This window comes from Aptenodytes forsteri, unplaced genomic scaffold (assembly GCF_000699145.1).
Source record: "Aptenodytes forsteri isolate BGI_AS27 unplaced genomic scaffold, ASM69914v1 Scaffold289, whole genome shotgun sequence".
Lineage (NCBI taxonomy): Eukaryota > Metazoa > Chordata > Aves > Sphenisciformes > Spheniscidae > Aptenodytes > Aptenodytes forsteri.
Window position 1 is genome coordinate 695939 of NW_008795025.1, and position 24083 is coordinate 720021.

General features: G+C 36.6%; 1 protein-coding gene across 1 annotated transcript in view; it reads left to right on the plus strand.

Annotated features, from left to right (window-relative positions):
* EDEM3 (ER degradation enhancing alpha-mannosidase like protein 3) overlaps positions 1 to 23004 on the plus strand; it is a 29767-nt gene extending 6763 nt beyond the window's left edge. The window contains exons 3-19 of the mRNA XM_019471168.1: positions 1455 to 1494; positions 2944 to 3056; positions 3773 to 3926; positions 5101 to 5235; positions 6411 to 6516; positions 7134 to 7231; positions 8667 to 8792; positions 9381 to 9464; positions 11012 to 11095; positions 11660 to 11784; positions 12283 to 12448; positions 15010 to 15164; positions 15944 to 16097; positions 16589 to 16783; positions 17568 to 17733; positions 18230 to 18415; positions 19980 to 23004. Coding sequence (XP_019326713.1) covers positions 1455 to 1494; positions 2944 to 3056; positions 3773 to 3926; positions 5101 to 5235; positions 6411 to 6516; positions 7134 to 7231; positions 8667 to 8792; positions 9381 to 9464; positions 11012 to 11095; positions 11660 to 11784; positions 12283 to 12448; positions 15010 to 15164; positions 15944 to 16097; positions 16589 to 16783; positions 17568 to 17733; positions 18230 to 18415; positions 19980 to 20386 — 2494 coding nt within the window. The 3' untranslated portion in view covers positions 20387 to 23004. The remainder of the gene's footprint in view (positions 1 to 1454; positions 1495 to 2943; positions 3057 to 3772; positions 3927 to 5100; positions 5236 to 6410; positions 6517 to 7133; positions 7232 to 8666; positions 8793 to 9380; positions 9465 to 11011; positions 11096 to 11659; positions 11785 to 12282; positions 12449 to 15009; positions 15165 to 15943; positions 16098 to 16588; positions 16784 to 17567; positions 17734 to 18229; positions 18416 to 19979) is intronic.
* The last annotated feature ends 1079 nt before the right edge of the window (positions 23005 to 24083 follow it).

The window sequence follows — 24083 nt, forward strand, 5'->3', positions numbered from 1 at the left end:
CGCTTAGGGACATGGTTTAGTGGGCATGGTGGTGTTGGGTTGACGGTTGGACTCGATGATCTTAGAGGTCTTTTCCAACCTCAATGATTCTATGATTCTATGATTCTATGATTCCACACCAGCCTCCTCTGTAGCTGTGCAATGCATGATCTCCCCGCCTTTTGTATGGAAAAAATTGTGTATTTGTTATGCAGTTGTGCATAGCCACTAGTTAATCTCTTTCTCTTGTAGAACGACACTCACAGAATGCCCTTATATCTTTACAAAGTAAAGAAAATTATAATATATGACCACTTAATTAGAATTTTAATTACGCTGCATGCATAGTCACATGTTGCCTACAGGGTCTCAAACATTGGGCACTTGCTTGTTCTTCAATAGGTAGTTGTAACTGTTTCCAAAGTTTTCAATTTTAATACCATGATATTCTGTAAATTCTATTCTATGCATGGTGTGTGTTTCTTAACATAAGAGCAATTTTATTGGGTTAGGCTAAAGGTCCACTGAGCTTGGTATGCACTAGAACAGGCCTAGAGAAGAATATACAAACAGGACAAGCCTTATTGTGATATTCCTGTTTCAAACAGTATGGATCTGACTTGATGTTCTCTTTTTATGGAATAACTAGTTCTTTATTTTAACCCGGCTGCTGGCTAGTGCTGGATGGCACCATGTGAAACTTATGGTGAGAAACAGTGAATAGCAGATTCCCATTCACTTTCTTCATGCCATGTGCAAATTTAAAATCTTCATATAAAGCCACTTAAGCTTTTGCAGGCTGGAGAGCGCTAGTCTGTTCACTTGTTCCTAGTACAGAAGCTGCTACGTACCTTCAGGCCCCCTTACTGCCCTTTATTGTATGTTTTCCTGTTCCATTATATCCTACATAGAAGTTTCATAACAAAATAACAGCATTTTCTTTAGTCTTTCACCACTAATTTTAACACTGGGTTTGATTGCAACAAATTACAGCTTTTTCTGAGGTAGGTAATTGGAACAGTTTCTGGTAGGAGAAATTTAGCTTGGAAGGATTTTTGATCTTCCTAAATCTTTTAATTATTACACTTAAGTCAACATTCTTCGTTTTTTGAAAAAGAAAGAAAAAAAGACGTTGGAAAAAGACTTTGAACCAGTCTACTGGGTTTCTTAGTAGATTTGATTGGAGACTAGAAATAAAAATTTAATTTGCTTGCAAGAAGTTTGAAAGCTTTGCAGTAAATAAAGATATCTTTATAATCATAGCTTGTTTCAGTCAGCTCCTACTCTGGTCACTAACAAAGGGGAGAAACTTAGTAGGGTGTTTTGATATTAAACATATTGTGTACAACTAATTTTTTAGCAGCTAGTGGTCTGTGAGAATTTAGTTTCTTCCTCGGTATTGGTTACTATTAAAAATGATTTAATTTCTACACGTATATGTCTATAGTAAATCTGTTTTAAATTTTGTTTCATAGATTTTCACTGACCTTGATTGATACCTTGGACACTCTTGTGGTAAGTTTAATTTACTGATAAACTTTGATAAAACAAAAAGATTGTCTTCTGATGCTCAGACTTGTTTTTAGATTTCTATTTTGTTAAATTATACATAAAAAATACTAATTTTTCTTCACCTTTGATTTCTGGCTATCTGTTGAAGTGGCTATTGCTTGTAAGACCTTCCAAGTGCTGCGATGGTGGTGTCTGGAATTTGTTGCAAAAAGAAAACTAGAACAGTTCCTTCACATTTCATTGATGCTTTCTTATCTTGCTTTTCTTGGGCTCTAACTTAACAAAAAAGTATGTGAGTTTACTTCCTATTATAGTCTAAAGCAACATTCTGACTTACAGGTGAACACCTCTTAATACCTACTGAATTATTTATGTTTTTAAATTGTGTGTACATGTTTCATGGATGCATTTGCATGCACTTAAGTATACGTTAAAGAAATGCAACCCTGGACATGTTTGCCAGGAAATGTTGCCAAACTTCTTATGTTCCATCTCTTATTAAAAGATTCCAATCATTAATAAACTACTTTTTGTTAGATTTCAATCCCTTTGACATATTTTGTCATCATAAGATAGAGATCAGAAATCAGGAATTTTTGGCCATTCACATCTACAGGTAAATCTAAAAAGTTCTGAAAATTCTTACTGTACTGATTTGGTGTGTGAATCGTATAACGCTCTTTCTCTGACAGCTGTTCCCTTTTTATGATGTGCTGTGAGATGACCCTTGGCTTTTTTGAATCGGGTCCACAAATGTTGAAAATGTGGAGTCTGGAACTCCCAGTCTCTACCAGACACTCAAATGGATTATTGTGGTTGGTTTATTGTTTTCTTGTCTTAGAGCAGGATTAACACTTGTGGAATTTAAAGGCACTTACGATAACGAATTGGATAAGTCACAAGGATTCTTAAAGATTGATTGAACTAAAAGAAAGTCAGCGTGAAAGAAAATCTGTAGGAAATGCCTGAGCTGTTCTTCAGGCACAAGGAGAAAACTGTTGGGAGGAAGAAGACTGCTTAGGACTATTCACCGAACTTAGGATGTGGCTCCTTAGTCGGTGGATAGGAGGCTTCTGTGAAATCGGAGGCATCAGAGCAGGCCCATCTTTGCCCACTCTGCCTGCAGCCCACTGAGTCCTGTTGTACTACAGCATGGCGTGGGAGTAGGGGAAGGGACAAACAAATAAATCCCTGGGTAATAGTTCAGGTACATTCTCAGTGACTTTATTCTTTGCATACAGCTTTTATTCTCTTTTATGTATCTCATGAGAAAAACAATAATACTATTGTCTGTTTGCACTGTATCAGAGTATGCCCCTGCAGGACCAGAATATCAATCTAAGGCATGTTAAATGCTTTCTTTTTTAATTCATTGCACTTGTTCTTCCACACCTGAGTGTGACTGTATTAGCTATGTTGGAACCTAAACACCTGGTTACATTTGTATTCCAGGTGTTAAATAAAACCAAAGAGTTTGAAGAGGCTGTAAAAAAAGTAATAAAGGATGTTAATTTAGATAACGACATAGTTGTATCTGTCTTTGAAACCAACATAAGAGTCCTTGGGTGAGTAACTTTTATGTTTTCAAAACTCTTAAAAATGTGGGGTTTTAGCTAAATGTCCTTAAGGCATACCTTTCTGTGCTATTTCACCTCATTTAAAACAGTTGTGCCTTTGTCAGTTAGCATAGCTTGATACCTGCCCTAAGAAAGGTTTTAAAATGCTAGGCAGGAATTGATGCAGTGGTACTGAATCAAGTTGGCCCTCATCTAACTGCTGCAGGTGTAGCTTTTTTGATTAAAAAAAAATTGTGCATGCTGACGTAGCAGTGTTTTTTCTTAATGGAAACAGTCTTACAGATTACACTGTTCAATACTTGATTTAATAGAATATTTCAATACTTAGGGTAATAGATTATTTCAGGTTGGAAGGGACCTCTGGAGGTCTCTAGTCCAACTTGCTGCTCAAAGCAGGATCAGAGCAGGTTAGTTTTAAGCTATTATATGCAGTTTTAGAGGTGTTGGTTGTTATTCTTGACTAACTATGTTGATGAATCAGTGATTCAACTATAGTTTAAGACTGAGTCCTGAACAACAAGAATTGCTTCCAAAATACTAACAGTGCACCTTGATTGTAGTTGGAGTTGCATCTGCTCAGCATTTCTGAAAACTAGGGCCATGTGAACATAGCACAGTTACTTACATAGTCATCTAAATCATAGAAATTGCTGCATTGCTGTTGAGATGAATATTGAGATGTGGATAATTTTTCTTGTGTTTAGAGGTCTCCTAGGTGGGCATTCAGTGGCCATTATGCTGAAAGAAAAAGGTGAATATATGCAGTGGTACAATGGTGAACTTCTGCACATGGCAAAGGAACTAGGCTACAAGCTTTTACCTGCTTTTAACACCACTAGTGGTCTCCCTTATCCAAGAGTAAGTTCTCTGGTTTCTGCAATTCAGAATTACTTCTGTAAGCAGAATTTTTGTTGTTTTTGTTTTTATCTTGGTTTCTAAAATCACTTGTATATTTATTAAGTGTACAGAAAATCAAAAGCTGATGAATTGCTCATTTGTAATACATGCTACCTAATATTTTAAAATACAGTTTTAGTCTCTCTGAATCCTACCAGCTCTGAAATTCTAGTATACATTGTTTTGTGTAAATACTAACTGCAGAAATCTTGTCTAATCACTGTCTACTGACTTCTTGCTCCCTGCTACTGTAGGCACCACCAAGTAGCTGAGGAGAGTAATTTTTGTTTTGGTACATATCGCTCACTGAGACAGTGAAAAAGCAACTTGCAAGCACTTGCTTGTGAATTTAGCACAAAACTGATTAATCTTCATGGTCTATATCCACATTTTCAAGAGGGCAAAGGTAGCCATAGTCTAAAAATATTCACTTAATGTAAAAACTTTCATCAAATTCAAACAAAGCGTGGTGTGTATTATTTGAATGACAGAAAACTACTTCCCATGCATATCATCCATTGAGTTTGTGAGATGTGGCTTTGATTGGAAACTTTCCCATAAATTAAAAATTTAGGCTCAGTAAATCAGCATTTTTCTAGTGAAAATGTCTAATTCAAAATGTTTAGGGTTTGACAATCTTCTGCTGAGAGGGCCCTCTCCAAAATACAGACAGTTATGTTGTGCCTGCAACAAAGGTGGGTCCATCTAGCAGGTATTCTCTGGAGCCAGGAGTGGCGAGATATTTACAAAGCTTAATTTCTCTGAGCGCTTGTGATGTTTTGAGTTTCTGGTTTGCTGGTAAATAAATTGCTAGAATTAGATTTTCAGGGTGGTATTCTTTTATTCAAATGTCCGATGAACCAGGCAATAGGTAATTGGGCCAGTCCTTGTTTTGGAGGGTTGAGTATTTTGGGTACTTCTGGATAACTTACTGTCAACTCAAACATGCACATAATGACATAAAGCAGAGCAAAACTAAAGGGGTGTGTGTGATTTATTTCCCCTCCACACCTCCCCCCCCCCACCCTGTCTTTGGAAAAAGCATAGATTATATAGTAGCTCTACAGACCTATCACGGGAGTGTAAATTCTTTCAGCTAATAAAAATAAAGATTACAATCTCTACTTTTCTCTAGGTTAACTTAAAATTTGGTGTAAGACATCCAGAAGCACGAACAGGAACAGAAACGGATACCTGTACAGCTTGTGCAGGTACCTTGATCCTTGAGTTTGCAGCTTTAAGCCGATTCACAGGAACATCTATATTTGAGGTTTGCTTTCCACGATATCTTATTTTTTGGGATTAGGTATTCATTAGTGTTCTATTACATTTCTGTAATTTTTGAAAAATAATTTTGATTTTATCAAATGGGTGCATATCTTAGTTGTTCTGCACAAAAAGTTTGTGTGTGTTCAGATTTGTTGTGTTTGTGGGCTTTTTTTTCTAAAAGTTAATTTGACTGTTTAAAAAACACAGGAAGTAATTTTGTTTGAAAGTAGTTACAGTAATACAGAAGTAAACAAGATAAATATACTGAAGACTGGCTAAAGGATAATACTTGCATAGTTTTTGGGTAGAGGGGGTCAGGGCTAGAAAGAAGAAAAGTGAGATACTTGTTCCTTAAAATGCAGCTTAAAAAAAAAAAAAAGGAAAAAGGCAAAAAAAAATCAGTCATATAGTCCCACTGAAGTTGTGCAAGACCCATCTAAGGGTATACTGTCAGCAGGGAGCTAAATGAAAATATTTGTGAGTATTTCTTTGATATGATACAAAAAAAAGTACGCTTTCTTCACATTAGAATTTTTTGAAATCTTTCAGTATGGGCCTAGTATTTCATTTAGTTTCATGGAACGCAGTGGAAGCATAGCTGGGCCTGTGTTGAATGTTTTGATAAAACTTGTCCCCCTAAAATCCTGTGCATGTGTTTGGCAATTTAGAGCCATTTTTGTTGGGTAGGTTGTTACCTTCAAGTTACTTTTTGTGTATATAAAGAAGGTATATAACTTGTATACTAATGAAAAGGGGCTGCTGCTCCACATTGAGATGTCTGAAAAGACGCAGCGATTTTGATTGTCAGGCTGTTATATTTCTTGAAGTTTTTTTTTTTAATTGGGTTACACTATCCTGTTTGTATGCACAATTTTAGAGTAGGAAACCCATGCAAAAGGACGTTTGACTTGCCTAAGACCTACAGCGTATTGGCAAATAGCTGTGTAGTCAAGCACCATTCTTTCTAATCAGCAACAGAATAACTATTTATATAAAATGTGGACTGAACATCCTGTTATTTAAGTGTATGTAATGTAATACTAAGTTTTATAACTGTTAGATATGAAACATGTTATTACTTCATAGCATCTTAATTTCAATAGACAAAAGAATAACAGTCTCTACTATCTGTGTTTCTCTGTGATTTCCTTTAATGAGCGTTTTTTGTTGTTGCAGGAATATGCACGGAAAGCGCTTGATTTTATTTGGGAAAAGAGACAGCGCAGCAGCAATTTAGTGGGTGTTACTATTAATATTCACACTGGAGACTGGGTCCGCAAAGGTGTGTGGTGTGTGGTATTCTGACTCAGAATGAGTGACCACAAGTGGTTCTGGGCAAGAAAAAAAACCTTGACACCCCCTCCCCCAACACATTTATCTAGCCTATTTTAAAATGTTAATGGATAGGCAAGTGAAGTTAGATAATTTCAGTGCTGGAGAAACCTGCTACAACGAAGCCTGACTTTGCTCTGAAAGGGTGTTTTGGTAGAGAAACTAGTTTTATTCATTGCAAAGAAAGTGTTCTCTGATTCACTTTAATACTGAGAGGGGAATGCCTTGGGATAAATTTTCAGAGATTCTACTATAAATACATAGGAAAAAATATAAATAGGACTGTGGTTGTATATGGCAGCCAGTAGAAATATTTTCATATGAGAAAAGTGAAACAACTGGCTTCAATGCATGTTTGTTCATATTACTGTGTGCTCTGATACTGCAAAACCTGTAGTGTAGACATACAGAATTGTGTCTCTGCATCCATCTGTGCCTTAATTCTAGTGATAGGAGGCTTTTCCTTTTACTGAAAGAGCCTTTAAAATCAAAATGAAACCATGTGAAAATATGAAACCATATAGCTACTTAAAGTAAAACCACCTTTTCATTTTCTACTGTTTCTAGATAGTGGAGTTGGAGCAGGAATAGATTCGTATTATGAATATTTATTAAAAGCCTATGTCTTGCTGGGAGATGACAGTTTCCTGGAAAGATTTAACACAGTAAGTTAACATCTTGCTCAGGTTTGTGCCTTCTGTAAGACAATTTTAAGACTAATTGTATTGTCAGTCGGCTGTTAGCCTGAGAAGCCTATGAAGAGACCTTTAGCAGAATTTCTGTGACTTCTGATGTGTCTAGTGCCAGCTCTTTTTAATATGAATTTTTGCTAAGCTTGGGTGAACTGTCACCTGAGCAGCTATTTTAACCCCATTCAATGAAAATCGGAATCTTCTGGACCTTTTTCCGTGTTTCCAGTACAGGAGAAGCTATATTTCAAGATCACCTTGGAGAGTGTAATACTGCAAATGTTTCTGTAAAACAACATAAAGGGCCTCTTGTTACAAGCCACGGTACAATTTCTTTCTGTCCTGGAGCAACAAAACAGATCTGAAAATCAAAGTCTGGATCTTGCATTGCACTGCAGATCCTAAGGCCCAGTATACATTTAAGTATACTTACAAGCTGAAAAACACACTTACGTTACTGAATTCATAAGATTACTAAGCAACTTTGTCAGCATCATTATTGTTTCATAAGAGCATTCTTTCTTTTGAAAATAGCAATAGCCAATAAAAGCATTTTATATAATAAAATGATTTTATAGAATATAGCATGATTTTATATCATAAGCAGTATTAAAATTGGAATAAATCAGCAGCTAAAGCAATAAAAACTTTTATATAATAAAATGATTTTATAGAATATAGCATGATTTTATATCATAAGCAGTATTAAAATTGGAATAAATCAGCAGCTAAAGGCCTGTTGCCACACTTTAAATGTAATGATTATTTCATATTCCTAACCTGCAGCCACCATTACTATATTTTGCCTCAGTTATGTCTATTAACTGTTTCCTATTGATTTGGCTCATGTGCTCATGATTGTACCTTCTATGCTTCAGAAAACAAGAAAGGCAGCAATCTTGGGCAGTATAGAATTGGAAGTCAGCAAGTTGACAAGTGAGCTAGTGGGTTTTAAAGTTCTTCTGAGCCATCAAGTCCAGCTGCTTTGGTTTTTTTATACCTCCTTTTCCACTTCTCCTCCTGAGATGTATTTGCTTTAGAGTTCTCTTATTCAGAGAAAGCAATTTTAGCTTTGTTTCGCGTGTGCTTAAAGATTCAGCCAAAACAAATGTGCCCTAACTGTGATAGTTACTTGTTTATCACATGGCTGCTGAATATACTTTTTTGTATGTGTATTACTTGGAAAAGGTGATGTGTATTGCATGTGTAATCCTGTGGAGCTCTGCAGTATTTACTACATTTCTTTTTAGTTTGCAAAACTAGAAACTACTGTGCATTGCCAAATGTAATAATGATTGGGAGTGTAGTACTGGTTCTTCCATTGAAATAAAATGCCATCGTCTGGTGATCTATATCTGTTTTGTAAAATGTATTGATTATATAACCTCATGATTTTTCTGATGTTTGTCAGCACTACGATGCCATAATGAGATACATCAGCCAACCACCTCTTCTTCTTGATGTTCATATTCATAAACCAATGCTAAATGCTAGGACCTGGATGGATTCTTTGCTAGCTTTCTTCCCTGGACTGCAGGTAAGGTTTAAAACCCATCTGGAGGTGATTTTAATAACAAGTAAACGATTAAATAGACTGGATATATAATTGACAAGTCAAGATTAGTAATTTGATTTTCAAAAATACTGAATGAGGATTTCTGTACTCACTCTTTTGTCACTTCAGTGCTATGATGCAAGTTATCATGCATTTCTGGCCACATTGGGTATCAAGAAAAGTATGACTGTATGATTTGCTTACTTCACTCCAAGTCATGAAAACACTCAAATTAAGCTGCCTTTTTAGTAGTCTAGTGACAAATTTTCTAGCTTGTGTGCGCCATTTACATATTTAAGACAAACTAAATCATATTTCCACCACAGTTGTCTGTAAATGATAGAGATCCTTTTTCTACATAGGCAGTAGTCTTAATGAGCTCGCTGATTTTGCTTAAAAAGCTCTTATGGAATATCTGTGGCTTACACTGAAAGGTAATATTTACAATATGTATCTGCTGGAAATGTAGAAATTGGTCTGTAGCTTTACATGAACACAGTGAATATGCCTAACTTTGAATATTATTCCTATGCATGGTGAATTAGTGTTAATTTTATTATTGAATTTTAGGTGTTGAAGGGCGATATTAGACCTGCTATTGAAACTCATGAGATGTTGTATCAGGTTATAAAAAAGCATAACTTTCTTCCGGAGGTAAGGTAGTAATTTTTTGATCGTGTAAACTGATTCTTACTTAAATTTGAGCAGTCTCAGTTATCCATTTGAAGAAATAGTAGGTATATGTGTCATTAAAGCCAAAGGCTCATTTCCACAGCATTCTTACATGATTTACAGTTCTGCATGTATGATGACTGTGTTTTGGATATGAAATATTTTTCCTTCAGTTATGCTGTAATTAACACAATAATAGGAAGCTGCTGCTATTAATAATTGCTTAGACTTTATATTTCAGCCTTTCAAAATTGACCTTGACTCATTTCAGTATACAAAACTTGTATAAGCACACGGAGTACTAGCTGCTTAGTAATGTAATAGCATTAATGCTAAAGATCGCAGTTGACTTTATTAACCCGAGGAAAGAAACTAAAGACTTGAATTGTTCTGAGAGAATGTTCTGAAATTTTGCATAATGTCCTTGAAAGTAGGTACGCAAACTTATCTGTACATATTGCAAGTGCACTCTTTGAGCAAGTTAATTCTGCACAGAAAAGCTTGTTTACCTGCTGAAGTGTCTGTCTTTATTCTGTGATGACCCAGAATATATGAGAAAGCTTCTGACTCCATTTGTAATTTTGACTTTCCTCTGGTGTAAGCTTATTTCTGTTGGAGAACACTTTAATTAACATCGTATTCACCTAATGTGGAAATTGAGACCAAAGAATGCTCTCTAAGCACTGGAATGATTTCTTTGAGTGCTTTTAAAGTGGTATGATTTGGCTCCTTAGGGTTTTTTTGGGTTGTTTTTTCGGGTTGTTTTTTCAGTGCTTTGTACTTACGAAGGAAACTTTGAAAGATCAATTAGTTGTATTTAAGCCAATATGCTATCCCCTTTAGCAAAGACTTAGCTTAAACCCTAGTATGAACTAGTAGCGAATATAAGCCAGCACAGAAGTGGCTTTTGCCAGTGCATATTAAGAGTGAATACATAGACAAGGAAATTTTTAGGTAACTGACTTCTAGTCTGTGGTATTTCTTATGTTAGAAACAGCTGCTTACCATCTGTCAGTCTGAAATGACAGTTTAATGCACTGGAAGTGTCAGGTGGTTGGTATGTTTGCAAAAATGGTATTTGTCAAAGCTCGTTCATCTCTATGTAGTGACCCTTCACCAGGCTACTTTCATTGGATTGCAGCAGCAGCTGTGTGCTTGTGCTGATGGGAGTGATTGGAGGCTGTGTGCTGCCTCCTGCGTTTGGAACACAAGTTCTCATCTGGCACCTCTCGCCAGAACTCCACTTGCTGGGCATTTGTCAAGAGGCTGGGTGGTGTCTGGACTACTGCACTAACACAAGCTTAAATCTCACTCATACTAAGTGGGCTAGAGCACTGGTTTAGATTTTGGCCTCAAATGTACAAACTGGACAGAGGTTCTTGTAGCCTCCTGAGATTGATGTTGGGCCTTCAGTCCTCCGCTGCTGTGTACTTTAGCTGTTGTAATACAGTTAATGTAGGATTCAAAACAAACCTGTGTTTTGGTTTTCATTCTTGCATTTATTTTTGTCTGTTCTTTTTCTTCCTCAGGCATTCACAACAGACTTTAGAGTTCACTGGGCTCAGCATCCTTTAAGGCCTGAATTTGCAGAAAGCACTTACTTCTTGTATAAGGTAAGATCACTTTCATTCCTCTGACTTTTGGTCACTTTGTATAGCACCTAGAATTTAGTTGGTGTTTTATTTCAATATAGAATGAGTAGTGTATCTCCACTTGTTTTATCTACTGGAGCCAGTTCTGTATATAAACAAGATGAAAGTATTGGTTATCAAAAATTGTTCTAGGAATTTTGGTTTATATGCCTCGAATTAGAAGGAAAACTGTTAAATGACAAAGGCCCATATTTTTAAAGATATGTAGGTGTTGATGATCTCTCTTAAAGAGATCTTGGAGACTAAGAGCAAAAGTCACTTGTACCTTGCAGAGAAGAGCAGTGCCTAAATGTTGTGCATGTTTGTATTTCCATGTGCTTGTCTGCATATCCGTAAAAGGTAATGCAGTAGTATCTCAGAAGTCTCTCTTGTGACTGTTTAGCACTATTAATAAATTAGACTTTACTGGTGTCTGAGAAGGTATGGAATCAATAAATTAGCATTAGGAAAATGAAAGCTGCTAATTGTACAGTAAGTCTAAGTGCACCTATATGTTTGGTTTTGGTGTTTGTTTTTCTTTTATAGGCTACTGGGGACCCTTACTATCTAGAAGTAGGAAAAACACTCATTGAAAACTTGAACAAGTATGCAAGAGTACCTTGTGGGTTTGCTGCAATGAAGGATGTTCGTACAGGAAGTCATGAAGACAGGTAAAAATTTTTTGCAATGATTTTTTTTTCATAAAAAGATTATACTGAGAAAAGCTAGTTACCCTGTTTATATAGTTGAATTAATTGACTTTTGAGTAGCTGTCTGTCTTCAGTTTGATAACCAAGTCTTAAATTACCTGTTTGTCATAGTCTATAAACTACTTCAGTAGTTTTATAGTTTGTTACGTAAGAATATTTTTAGTTTAATAACTTTTCCTTTGTCTCAGAGCAATAGATGAATTACTTTCAAACAAAATATACTTCAAATCTAGAAGTTTGTAGAGAGGTTTGTTTTTTCTGTAATGCTGTTTTGTACTGCACATGCTGAATCATTTCTCTCCAAACATAGTTTCTTCCAAGTGGAAGGAGTGCTAACGGAATTAAGCTCAACAATAATAGTCATGAAGTCTTCAGAGATGGAGCAATATGAGTATTTGTTTTACTGATATTTTAGAAAAAAGGGGATCTTCCTAAAGGACATCCATTTTTTTTCCATAGAATGGACTCTTTCTTTCTGGCTGAGATGTTTAAATATCTTTACCTGCTGTTTGCTGATAAGGAAGACATGATTTTCGACATTGAAGATTATATCTTCACTACAGAAGCTCATCTATTACCACTTTGGCTTTCCACTACAAACCAAACCATCCCTAAAAAAAATACAGTAAGTAACAGCTCAAATTTAAATCAGTTTTCGTGGTGCTTTGAAGCAGTTCAGGTTTGTTTTTTTTTTTTTTTTGAGGGGAAATGGAAGAAAAATCATAGTTTGAAGAAGGACACCAGTTCTAACACTTAGTTTAATGTGAACTACTTCATCTTATTAACAGTGACAGTCACATGAGTATGAATAATGTTTCCATGACTGGATTCTGCACCACTGAATCCTGAGAGAAAAAAGCTGTGGAATATTAGCAATATTTAAAAAGAAAATCATTCCCCATCTCTGTATAAATTTGAAAATAACACACTATGATATTTGAATAGAAAATAAAGATGAAGATAACTTTTTCTAAAGTATTTGCAACAACATGCCTAAGTCTTTGTTGTTTATTTTAGTACACGAACCCTTGGCAAATTTTGAAAGGTTTTTTGAGACTGCTACAAAGTTAGTTTGACAAGATACAGCTATAGCTTTTGGGATATTTAATTGTTTTAGTCCATGCAATAGACATCTATTGTGTAAATGTGAGAACACTTATGGGTTTGTAAATTATTTAACCTTCCAAAATAACCCATAGTAATACAACTGTGCCATGAAGCATAATAAATACTTGTCTCTTATGTCACCTTATTGAGCACAAAACCAAAAAATTTATCTTTAAGGCAATAATACTACTGGCAAGCAAAAGAGATGCATGAGAAAGTGAATAGAGGGGTGTCTGGGGCTTCGGGGACGTAAATTCCCTTATGTTAGCGTGCCTCTATTTTTACCCTTTACTATGTATTTTACAATAATGCCTGGATCAGAGGAAAATGCTCATGTTGTGTGTCAAGCCATGTGTCCTGGAGAAATCTTAAAACTGAGTAGAAAGCACTCTGTTTTATGGACTCTAGCATTAGACAGTGAAAAACTTTTAATTACTTGCTCTTAATGTCTGACATTGGTTATACATTTCATGGGGGGGTGGTTTTTCGTGTTCCTTGATGGTGGAGATCCTGCACCCTCTCTGAATGTTCTTTCCTTGAGCATTTATCATCTTTTGTCTTTGAGTTTTGGAAACAGAGACTATGCTTTTTAAACTACATAAGAAGTTCTCTGAAGGAGCATTTTGTGTAACTTTCACTCCCAACATGAGAAGTTGATACTTTTGAGACAGACAGGATTCCCACAGCTGATGCTGTGTGAAATGCTGGCCTGACATATGTAGTTCTCTTGAGAATAGCAAATGTTAATAAAAGGCCAATAAAGAAGATAGAGTAAATTGTTCAAATGCAGTTTTCTTAAGCTCTTTAAGTCAAAGCTGCTAACATGCATAATACAAGCAAGAAAGATCCATTGAAAACGGGGTGAATAAAATGTGTTAAACGGCTAAAAGGCTGTGAAGACAAGTGTGTTACTCTTTTATGGAATTATCTGATGGGGGAAAAAAATTGATTAAAAAAAATGGAATGTGTAAATTTTTTTTAATATAAACACAGTGCTAGTAAGTTGAAATGTCTGTGAGATAGTTGGTAGTAGCAACCCAACATCCTGTTTGTATTATTCTCATAAACAGGAAAGGTCGTGTCTTACTACGTTGATGCTTACAATAGTGCTTGCAAGACCTTCTTTCTTAAGTGATGTGACTATTTGTCACACTAAGAGCATAGGTACTTTAAAGCGTTTATTCCAGTAAACTAATAGCCTTTTAGGTCTTGGGTTTTAGGGAGCGTTTTAAATACTTGATTTTTAATTAGCTAATATGTTGCAAACAGGTGGGTGTAGTTTGGGGGGGGAGGGTGTTGCAAGTAGATAAATAGTACATTAATTTTTATAGGTGAGAAAATTAACTTGCCGGTTGTCCAACCAGTTATTTGCAAAACTAAGAACAGGCTAAATATGGCTCCAAATCACCGTACATGTTCCGCATGGTTTCACACGTTACAAAACAGCAAGTTGTACAAATGTTAACTCTGTCATCTTTTCTGAAAACAGAGGTTGTTTGAATTATATATAGATTCATTCTTGCCCATTCAGACTTGCAAGTCTGTATCGCTCCTGAGGAGGAGAATCTTTTGTTTGTATAAAAAATGTGACATTCTTAATAATACGAAGCAAGAATTACCTAAGGCCTGCAGCTGGTCCACTCAGCATAAAGGCAATATCAAATGAAATAGTAACTACTTCCTTTAGTAGTCCAGCACATAAAAGTACAGGGGCACTAGCTATGTCATAAGCAGGCTTGAGAAGTACTGTTTGCCAGTAGAGGATTAGCTGTTCCTGGAAAAAAAACTTCTAGAAATTGTGGATACAAGTTTGGTAAGTTACAAACTAGAACTGGTGGTGTATTTATCCCTAGAAAGGTGTTGTAGTGCACTGGTTACCCCTTATTATTGCAAGGTGTGGCACAGAAGAATGATGTATTCTTCATTCCTGGAAACTGTGTGGTTGTACGACATTTATTGCGTTCAGCTGCTCTGTGTCCTGAGTACACAGATTACTTAAGGGTAGGTCTATCTGTTGATTTTCTTCATATAAAAACGTAACCTGCATTTTTAATAGGTGATCTGTATCTTTCATTTTAGACTACAGAATACACAGAGCTGGATGACAGCAATTTTGACTGGACCTGTCCGAACACCCAGATTCTTTTCCCAAATGACCCTATGTTTGCTCAGAGTATTCGTGAACCTCTGAAAAATGTGGTGGATAAGAGCTGTCCTAGGGGTATTTCCAGAGTGTAAGATGAATATTTTCTGTCTTTTGTTAGTGTAGGAGTGAGTGCAGTAGGGTCTGTTATGCATGGAAGGAGAAATATGAGGTGTATTGGAGCTTGCTCTGTTTGAGTTTGTAGTCCTTTTGGAATGGATAGCCTAGCTACAGGAAAAAACAGTTATGTTTTCTCTGGCATCATCAACAAGATGTAGTTCATTTCCAGGAGGAATTAGTGAGTCTTTCAAAGCAAAAGGAGCTTAATGAGCCACATACTCCAGTGGGAATTGTAGCCCAGGTATTACAGGAAATACATCTCTTCAGTTTGTAAAATTAATTTCTGTAGTCTCTTGAGCAGTTCTGCAACTCTTCTTTGTAGTAAGCAAATCATGCTACTATACATAACTTCACCTATTTTGAAGAGTTTAGGACAGTCTGTTCATGCTGAGGAAGTTTATCCTTCTGACCACCTCTTTGATATTTACATTTAATGAATAAAACTGAGTAGCAATTGTATGAGGAAAACTGTTATTAGTCAGTCTTACAATAATGCAGACTATTTAGAAGTGAGAGATAGCATACGGTAGTTTTGTTATCAACATTGCCTGTGCTTTTTTGCACTACAAAATTATTGATAATATTGACAACTTTTTAAAAAGATAGTTTGACTGAGAAATTGCATTCTAGTAAAGCTTGCACTTAAAATTATTTCAAAGAATTCTAATCTTGTGGTGGTAGGAATAACGTGAGAGTTGTTTCAAGAATAATCTGTTTTTTAAAGCTTTGATCTCTAATATCTTTTGGCAGAGAAGAGAGTTTGGGAAGTGGACCAAAACCACCATTAAGAGCCAGAGATTTCATGGCCAGTAATCCTGAACACTTGGAGATACTGAAGAAGATGGGAGTCAGTTTGATCCATCTGAAAGATGGAAGAGTACAACTAGTACAGCATGCAGTGCAAGTAAGACCTAACAGTACTTTTTTTGTGAAAACTTTCAGTAAAATCCAACTAGTGATGATATTTGACACTTAGAGGTTCAGGAGGGACAGCCAGACTGTGGAAGGAGGCACGTGAGCTGGATATGCAACTTTATTTAGCAGGCTGATGCTTGTTAATATTTTATTAACATAAAAATCCATTAAATTAGATGGAGGCTGTTCATGTCAAAGTGATATAGCTAACAGCATCTTATCTGAAAATACTAGCTTTCAGTGTGAGATACTTCCATTTGTTTAGGAGGTCTATATGTTTGTATGTTTTTAGTCTTCTGTGTGGTGGAGACACTAAAAAGTTAACTTCCTTATTTGAAATGACGAATGAGTGCCAGTGAGCATCCACTCTGTATTTTAAAATCTTTGTAGCAGTGGTTCAAGCAAACATAACTTCAATTTTTTTTCTCAAGTTTCTCAAACATTTAAGAAGAAACTGTTTATTGTTTCTTTACTACTCAGGCAGCGAGTTCACTTGATGCTGAAGATGGCTTACGATTCATGCAGGAAATGATTGAACTCTCCAGCCAGCAACAGAAAGAGCAACAGCTACCTCCTCGTGCTGTTCAAATTGTTTCCCATCCGTTCTTTGGCAGGGTGGTCTTGACTGCTGGACCAGCACAATTCGGGATGGACTTATCCAAACACAAAGCAGGGGTAATAAGATGTATATGTGATCTGTTCCTAGCTTTCTGTTACTTTCCTTATCGCATAAGCCTAAATTTTACAGTACTGGTACTATTTCAGGGTGGCCAGCTAGAGGGTGATCAATTAATTACAGTAGTTAGAATGGCAGGGCACAGGAATGACAGAACGACAGCAGTGACAGTCTTTTAGATGAGTGGCTTATTGGTCTGTGGCCCATGCTGTGCTCCTGAGTCATCAGTCATGATTTAGATTTAAAATGCATACATAGTACAATTTTTGAAACAAATTTATATAATTTGCATATCTTTAGAGAACTTAATTTAAGGGAAGGTTTTCCTACCATGTCAGCCATGAATTTGCAGAAGCCCTTTTAGAGTTAGAGTAGGCTATTCTTTACGCAAGCTTTTATAAAAGGCTGTATCTAGATGGAAGAAGAATATATCACAGAGGTAGTGGTTCCTATTGGAAGCAGCAGGAAAACCCGATGACTTTGGTTGGGCGAGGTGCAGCCCAAAAGAGGAGTTCCAGGCTAGCAGTTCACAGAAGAAAATTTTCCAGAGACAACAGTTCACAGGTATAGACAAAATACACTGAATATTAGAATTAGGTTTTCACTCGGTCATTCTTTGCTTCTTAGAACTCCAGCTTCAGGATAAGGATTGCCTGCACTGACAGAAGACAACACTAAATGCGTTAGATTAATTGAAGAAATGAAAATGTTTAGGAATCTTTTGCAAGCTTGACCCTAGTGCTCTAATTATCTCTTTCTGTTTGTTTTTGTTTTTCCAAACAGACAAGAGGATTTGTTGCAACCATTAAGCCATATAATGGATGCTCAGAGATCACTAATCCTGAGGCAGTGAAAGAGAAAATTGCTCTGATGCAAAGAGGCCAGTGTATGTTTGCTGAAAAGGCACGAAACATTCAAAAAGCTGGAGCAATAGGAGGCATTGTTATTGGTAAATAAAATTAAGTTCTTAATTTGTGTAAATGTAATACATATTTTAGAGATTTGAAGATACTGGAGAGCTGACAAGAAGCTGTTAAACTCTGAGATGACAGTACTCTAGCACAGAAATTGCGCTTTCAGAAGATGAAGATGAGTTTTGGTTTTGTCTGGTTCTGCGCAGAAAGGGTGGCTAAACAAATTGGGATGGGTGATTGTCACTGTTTTTGCAGATTAAAAGTTGTAATTTTAAGGATCACTGAATGTTGCAATAGTGCTATCTACTAGCTGCTGAGGAAGACTTAAGATACAAATGAAAAATGTTAAGGAAAACAAGTACACAAGTTGGCTTTTTGCTTTTTACAACCAACTTACTATTTTCTGCCTGGGATTCTCTTAACTGAGTGGGCAGTAGAAAGCTGCTGAAAAAGTCTGCCAAAGTTCAGAGTTGTAGTCTGTTTACCTAACAGGAGGTTTGCTTGCTTTTCCTTTTGTGTGCATCTGGCTAGATGACAATGAGGGAAGCAGTAGTGACACAGCTCCTCTCTTCCAAATGGCTGGTGATGGAAAGAATACAGATGATATCACAATTCCCATGCTCTTCCTCTTCAACAAGGAAGGAAATATCATACTGGATGCAATCCGGGAGTATGAGGCTGTGGAAGTGCTCCTTTCTGATAAAGCAAAAGACAGAGGTAAGATCAGAGGTTATTTATACAAATTTAGCTTCCATCTGTGCCGTGGCACAATGTGAAATGTACAATAGTGATTTCTATTGCTACCCAAAGGTGCAAATGCATTATTTGGTAGCTCTAGTTTTCTGTTTGACATTGGTATTAGTTTTTTTCATAAGAAAGCCATTATCTGAGAGTTGCCATTATCCGCTCCCCCCCCCCGGTTAACATTAACATCCAGAAATGCTGTTCATAAGTTAAATCTCAGTTGGACTAATGAGAAAATACAACCTTTTGGATTCCTTTTGAACCCTTTTTGTCATAATCCGCTTTGAAGTAGTGTCAGGAATAGAGTAAGTGTTTTCAGTGCCCTACATTGTAAATGCCTCTCTCTTATCAAGCTCCCCAGTGACATTCTTGGTATCCAAAAGGAAAGAGACAACTGTTACAATTATTTTGCCTATCTAAGGAAAAGTGGTTATCAAGAGAAATAAGGTGGCTGACCTTAGATGTTTTGCAGCTTTTCTTGTATAATACAAGAAAATTGCAAGCTAATACATTCCCAATTAAAATGTTTGCATATGGCAGAAAATTGTAGGTTTTTCTTTCATAAGCAAGCCTTCCTTGTAGCATTGCTTTGTCCAAGCAGAATACGTAAGAACAAGTATCTCTAGTAAACCAGTGATAGCGTTTATTTTCTGCACATTTGCAAAGGTGATATGCCGAAAGCTACAGTGTTGTTTCTTCATAGCTGCTTAGAAATTCCTCCTGTTTATAACTATATGGTTAAGATGCTCTAACAAAATACTAAACACAAAAGATAGCTCTGCATTTGAGAATTTGTAATGCATATCTGCTTCTTCCCCCCTCCTCGCGCTTCCGTTTGGAATCCCAGCAACAATCTTTAAAGGTAAAATGATTCCAAACTACATTATTGATAGCAGTAAGTATCCCATGTTAAAAATGGCGTATGCAGTTAAACTGCCTAGAAGTCTTGAAATATTAGTGTCCTGTATACTAGCTGTAGATATCAAACTCTAAAGAAAATCTGCATGGTTAAATTGGACAGCTGTTGTAAAGCTGAATCGGTACTTGAGATATGTATGTTGGTTGCTTTGAGTGGGGATGTGATGAGGGAGGCTTCGGCTTTGGCTCTCTCTTTAATTCACAGTTCAGTAAACTTACAAAACTGTCTGACTCCCACTTGCTTAGATGTGGGATCCTAGTGGATCTGGGAGTGCTTTAAAATCCAGTACTAAAGTTCAGTGCACGCAGTGGGTATTTGCTTAAGACTGAAGGATGGCAACAAGCACTGACACAGAAGTCACTATTCAAGTTTGAGGAACCAAGACTAGTCTCACTATGTTGTTTGCCCTCATTTAAAATGTGTTTAAATGTCTTCCTTCACCTCCTTCTGAAAAATATGTTCCTTAATAACATTAAATTATCATATCAATGGAAAGTCTACACTTCCTTGAGGAAATAAGGCCAAGGGAAGTGACCTTGCTTTTGAAATACATAATAAAATGCTGCCTTTCTATTTTTTTTTTTTCCAAAACATCTATTTTTCTCTCCCCTCTCAAAGACTTGGAAATGGAGAATATGGATCAGAAATTATCTGAAAACGATTCACATAAACAGAATTCAGAAGAAGCTACTTCAGCATCTCAGGATGTTGGTGCGGTCAGTGAGGAGCCTGAAGAAGGAGAAAACTCTGATGTTACTGACCCTGATTCTTTAGCTCCTGCTCACGCAGACAGTGACAGCGTTTCCATTTCAAATCAGGATTCCTATGTCCCTGGAACCGATGAGGCTAGTGCTCCGGAGCCAGCGTGTACGCAAGGGGATCACCAGCCTCAGGAACAAAAGCCAGAGACAGAGTCAAATTCCAAAGTTAACTGGGATAATAAAGTCCAACCTATGGAATCCATATTAGCAGACTGGAATGAAGATATAGAAGCGTTTGAAATGATGGAAAAGGATGAGCTATGACTTGTAATAATAACTTATTTGTTAGTAAACAAATGGAGAACTCTTTGGGTAGAAGTGAGGCCCTGATATCTGAGAACTAGAAAACATATTCAGTATTGTGATGAGCAACCAGGTTTCACCTGGAAATTACCATAGAAATCCAGCACGCGCTCTTTGTATTGTTTTAAGTTTTCCTGTTTAAAAATGGGAACGTGCAATTGAAGCATTTGTCTGGCTCCACTGCACGGTGCTGTAACCCAGGAGGCTCATTCAGGGAACGAGCCCGACTTCTGCATTCTAGGCTCTGAGAGGTCATGCTCCCTTGGTCTCTGGAAAGCAAAAGTTGAACGCAGTGGGGTTAACATACCACGTAACGGTTATCAATGAGAGCACTTGAAGGTCAGCCACTGTTCTGGTTGGAGCGAAGGTGAGGTTTCACTGATCTCTACTGAGTTGAAAGCCTTCGTTGATAGGAGCAGGTGAAATTATGTTTCCAGTTGTCGTGTCTTTAGGACACAGCTAGAAGCAGTTCAGTTTTTGTCCTGACATATCATACTGAGACATAGTAGTATTGCTTATCACTCCTTCCATCTGTTACCGTGAAGAACGACCATGATGACATGCGAGTTTTCCCTTCTGCTCCACTTTCAGCTAGAGAAAGTGTATAAACCAAAGGCAATGTGTACTTTGTAAGCAGGTTCCAGTGGGGAAACTAAGACAGCCTTGCTCGTTTGGGGTCCACCAGGTAAAGGTTCACGGTGTGTTTATGAAAGTTGTGCTCAAGGTTAAGGTAAAGTGGACAAGGTAGGTGTTGAGTTACAGATATTTCCTTTGCCCTTCCAGGCTGAAAAACTCAATCTACCCTGAGATACAGAATTTAAACTGGCAATATTCTCTGAAAGGACACTAAACAGAACTAGATCAGCTATAACAAAATCTTCCTTTTTCTACAAGTTTGATTTCTAACAGCTTGACTTTGTTGCATTCTTTTTATATGCAACTTCTATACATGTGATACTTAAGGCAATGAGGCCAGTACCAGCAGTGAAGTGCAACAATTTTGGCTGTTGGGTCCATAGTTCAAAGTATAGTGGCGTGAACTGCAAGGATGACTGGTATGTTACTCTGGGCTTCGGGAGTTTGTTACAGGTAAGTGTGACTCCTACTTTGTTATCCCTATTATGAAAAACATTATTTAAATAAAAATGGGGATGTTTAAACAACCGAGAGACGTTTTGACTGTGTCCAAAGAAACTGCCAAAAACTAATTAACTTGATTTATATAAACTGCTTTTAGTGAATTGTGGTTCAAAGAATTGTTTTATATTAAAGAGTAAGTTAACACTGCCTATATGCTGCATCAGGCTAAAAATGAAGGTTAATATTAATCTTTACAATGGAAAAAAAAAAGCCCCAATCTGAATTGCACCTTTCATTTAGCTGGTGAAATTATGCGTGCTGAATATGCAACTGTTAATTAGTACAGCCATACTGTATTTATTTATGTATACTCCTGTACAATATGAATGGAGAAATCCCAGGCAAATGTTGTATACATGTATACTTAATGACACTTGCTTTCAAGAGTATCAAAATGCACAGGCACCTTTTGAGAGCATCACAGTCAATCAGAATATTATCCATAAACTGAATGATAACTTTAAATCACTAGAGTAGGAGGTAATTTCAAGGAGGAAATGAAGTGGTAGCAGAATAGTGAATAAGTGTCCTTTTAAATAAATTAGCTTTTAAATGTAGTTATAATTCCTTTGCACAAATAACTGTATGGAGGTTTGGGCTGAATGAGTAGGGCTTGAAGCAGCTGGGTTTTGCAGTTGAGAATTTTTTTATTTATGGGGGTTTTTTTGTTACATGAGTTTCTTCATGTAAGGAATTTGATCATGGGAGCCTTTTAAGTGTCCTTCGTTACTTGGAGCCCCGGTCCGCACCTGAGGGACACTGCGCTCCCCTGGTAGCGCCCAGGATCGAAGCGACGTGGCCAAGTGCAGTCAGCTGCAGGATCAAAACCATCAGGTGCAGATCAAAAGTTTTCACTCTGATAATTCCTTTGATCTGTCAGTGCTCAGTGCCACAAAAGGAGCATTTTTGTTCCCGTGCTCTTTGACATGGACTACATCTTCATACTTGTTAGCTCTTTTGGTGGAAACAGAATTATTTTTATAGCTATAGAGGCCCTCTGGTCATTGTGTTAAGACTGATAATATAGCAACTAAAGGTCATCTTTTTTTACTTGCAGAAAATCTAGGTGTAGATGTAAAATTTATATTAAAATATTAACTTTCCTTGCCACCACAGCTCACTCTTATTTAACTGCTTTTTCCACATCTATTGTTAAAACAGTAGACATCAGCTCTCTTTTTAAGGGATTTTGAATGATCCCAGAACTCCATATGGATTTGAAGCATCATTTTGGTGGTGGCCTACCTCAGATAACTGTTGCCTCCTTCCTTTTGGGTTGGGTTTTTTTTTGTGTTTCAGTTTGTTCTACTTCACTTTTGAAACCATCATGAGAGCCATAGCTTTGTTTACAGAACTGAATCGGGTAAGGTTGACCTTTTGGGAAAGAGGACTAAATTGGGGGGGGGGGGGGCGGTTTTGTTTCAGGTTATTTTCACTTTATATTTCCTCCTGAGGAAATAGGCTTTAGTTTAACCTTTTCATAAAATTCTGAAAATAATTCAATTTTCTGTCACTGTCATCTTAAAAAGCAAAAAGAATGTATTCATCAAAAAAACAAAACCTTTTGGAGAGGGGAGTAAGTGTTCTTCCCAAATTTTTAGAAGCCTGCTCCCTCCATGTGAAATATTGCTTGTATATCATTAATCCGTAATCGCCTCTTTCTTTGTATGGTATTGAACACTGAAGAATTCAGGAATCACATCTGGAACTAGCACTTACTCTATGCCATGTAATTCGGATCAGCCAATTAATTTCTCATTTGATCTTAGAGAATCTTCTCAATTGTTTACATTTATTGTTTCTTAATGAAGTTTCAAAATGAGCCCAGCTTTGGTTCACCTCCTGCCAGCATACCTGAAGGCATACCAGCGGTAGGCATGAATAAGTGTATGTTGAGAGGTTAAAAACGGGACATCTTATGCAAAAGGCATCAGTCAGAACATAGAAAAAAAAAAAAACAACCATTCTGTGAATGAAATATTGTATGTTCAGATTTTATAAGATTTTTTTTTTTAGCCAGCCCAATTTACAGCCGTATATTTTCTTATGAAAGATGTCTAATAACAGGTGCTGTAACACTATTGTTGGGTTTTACTGTCTGGTGATAAGCGTATACAATATTTCTAAGGGCAACTATGTACTGTGATGTAAAAGTCTGGGCTAAAATGTATATAATCTGTGTACATAATTGTGTACTTGATTATAATTGCTGATTGTAAAGATTTAATAAAATGTAAATATTCTGGTCAAGCTGTGCTAAACTGACACTAATTTCCAATTGCCTAGCCAGCTGTTTGCCTTGATTTTTAGCAAGGCCCTTGGTAGTTGCTAAACTAGGAAGGATGATGGAGCTCATCTAATTGGACTGTTTCAACCTCTGTTATTCTATAACTTGGGCATATATATTTTTTTTTAAAATCCATTCCTGTGGTGAGAATACAAATCCTTAAAAGTTCATGTTAAGTATGACTACTTCTGATCCTGTTTTCATTAGAATTGAAAAAAAAAAAAAAAAAAC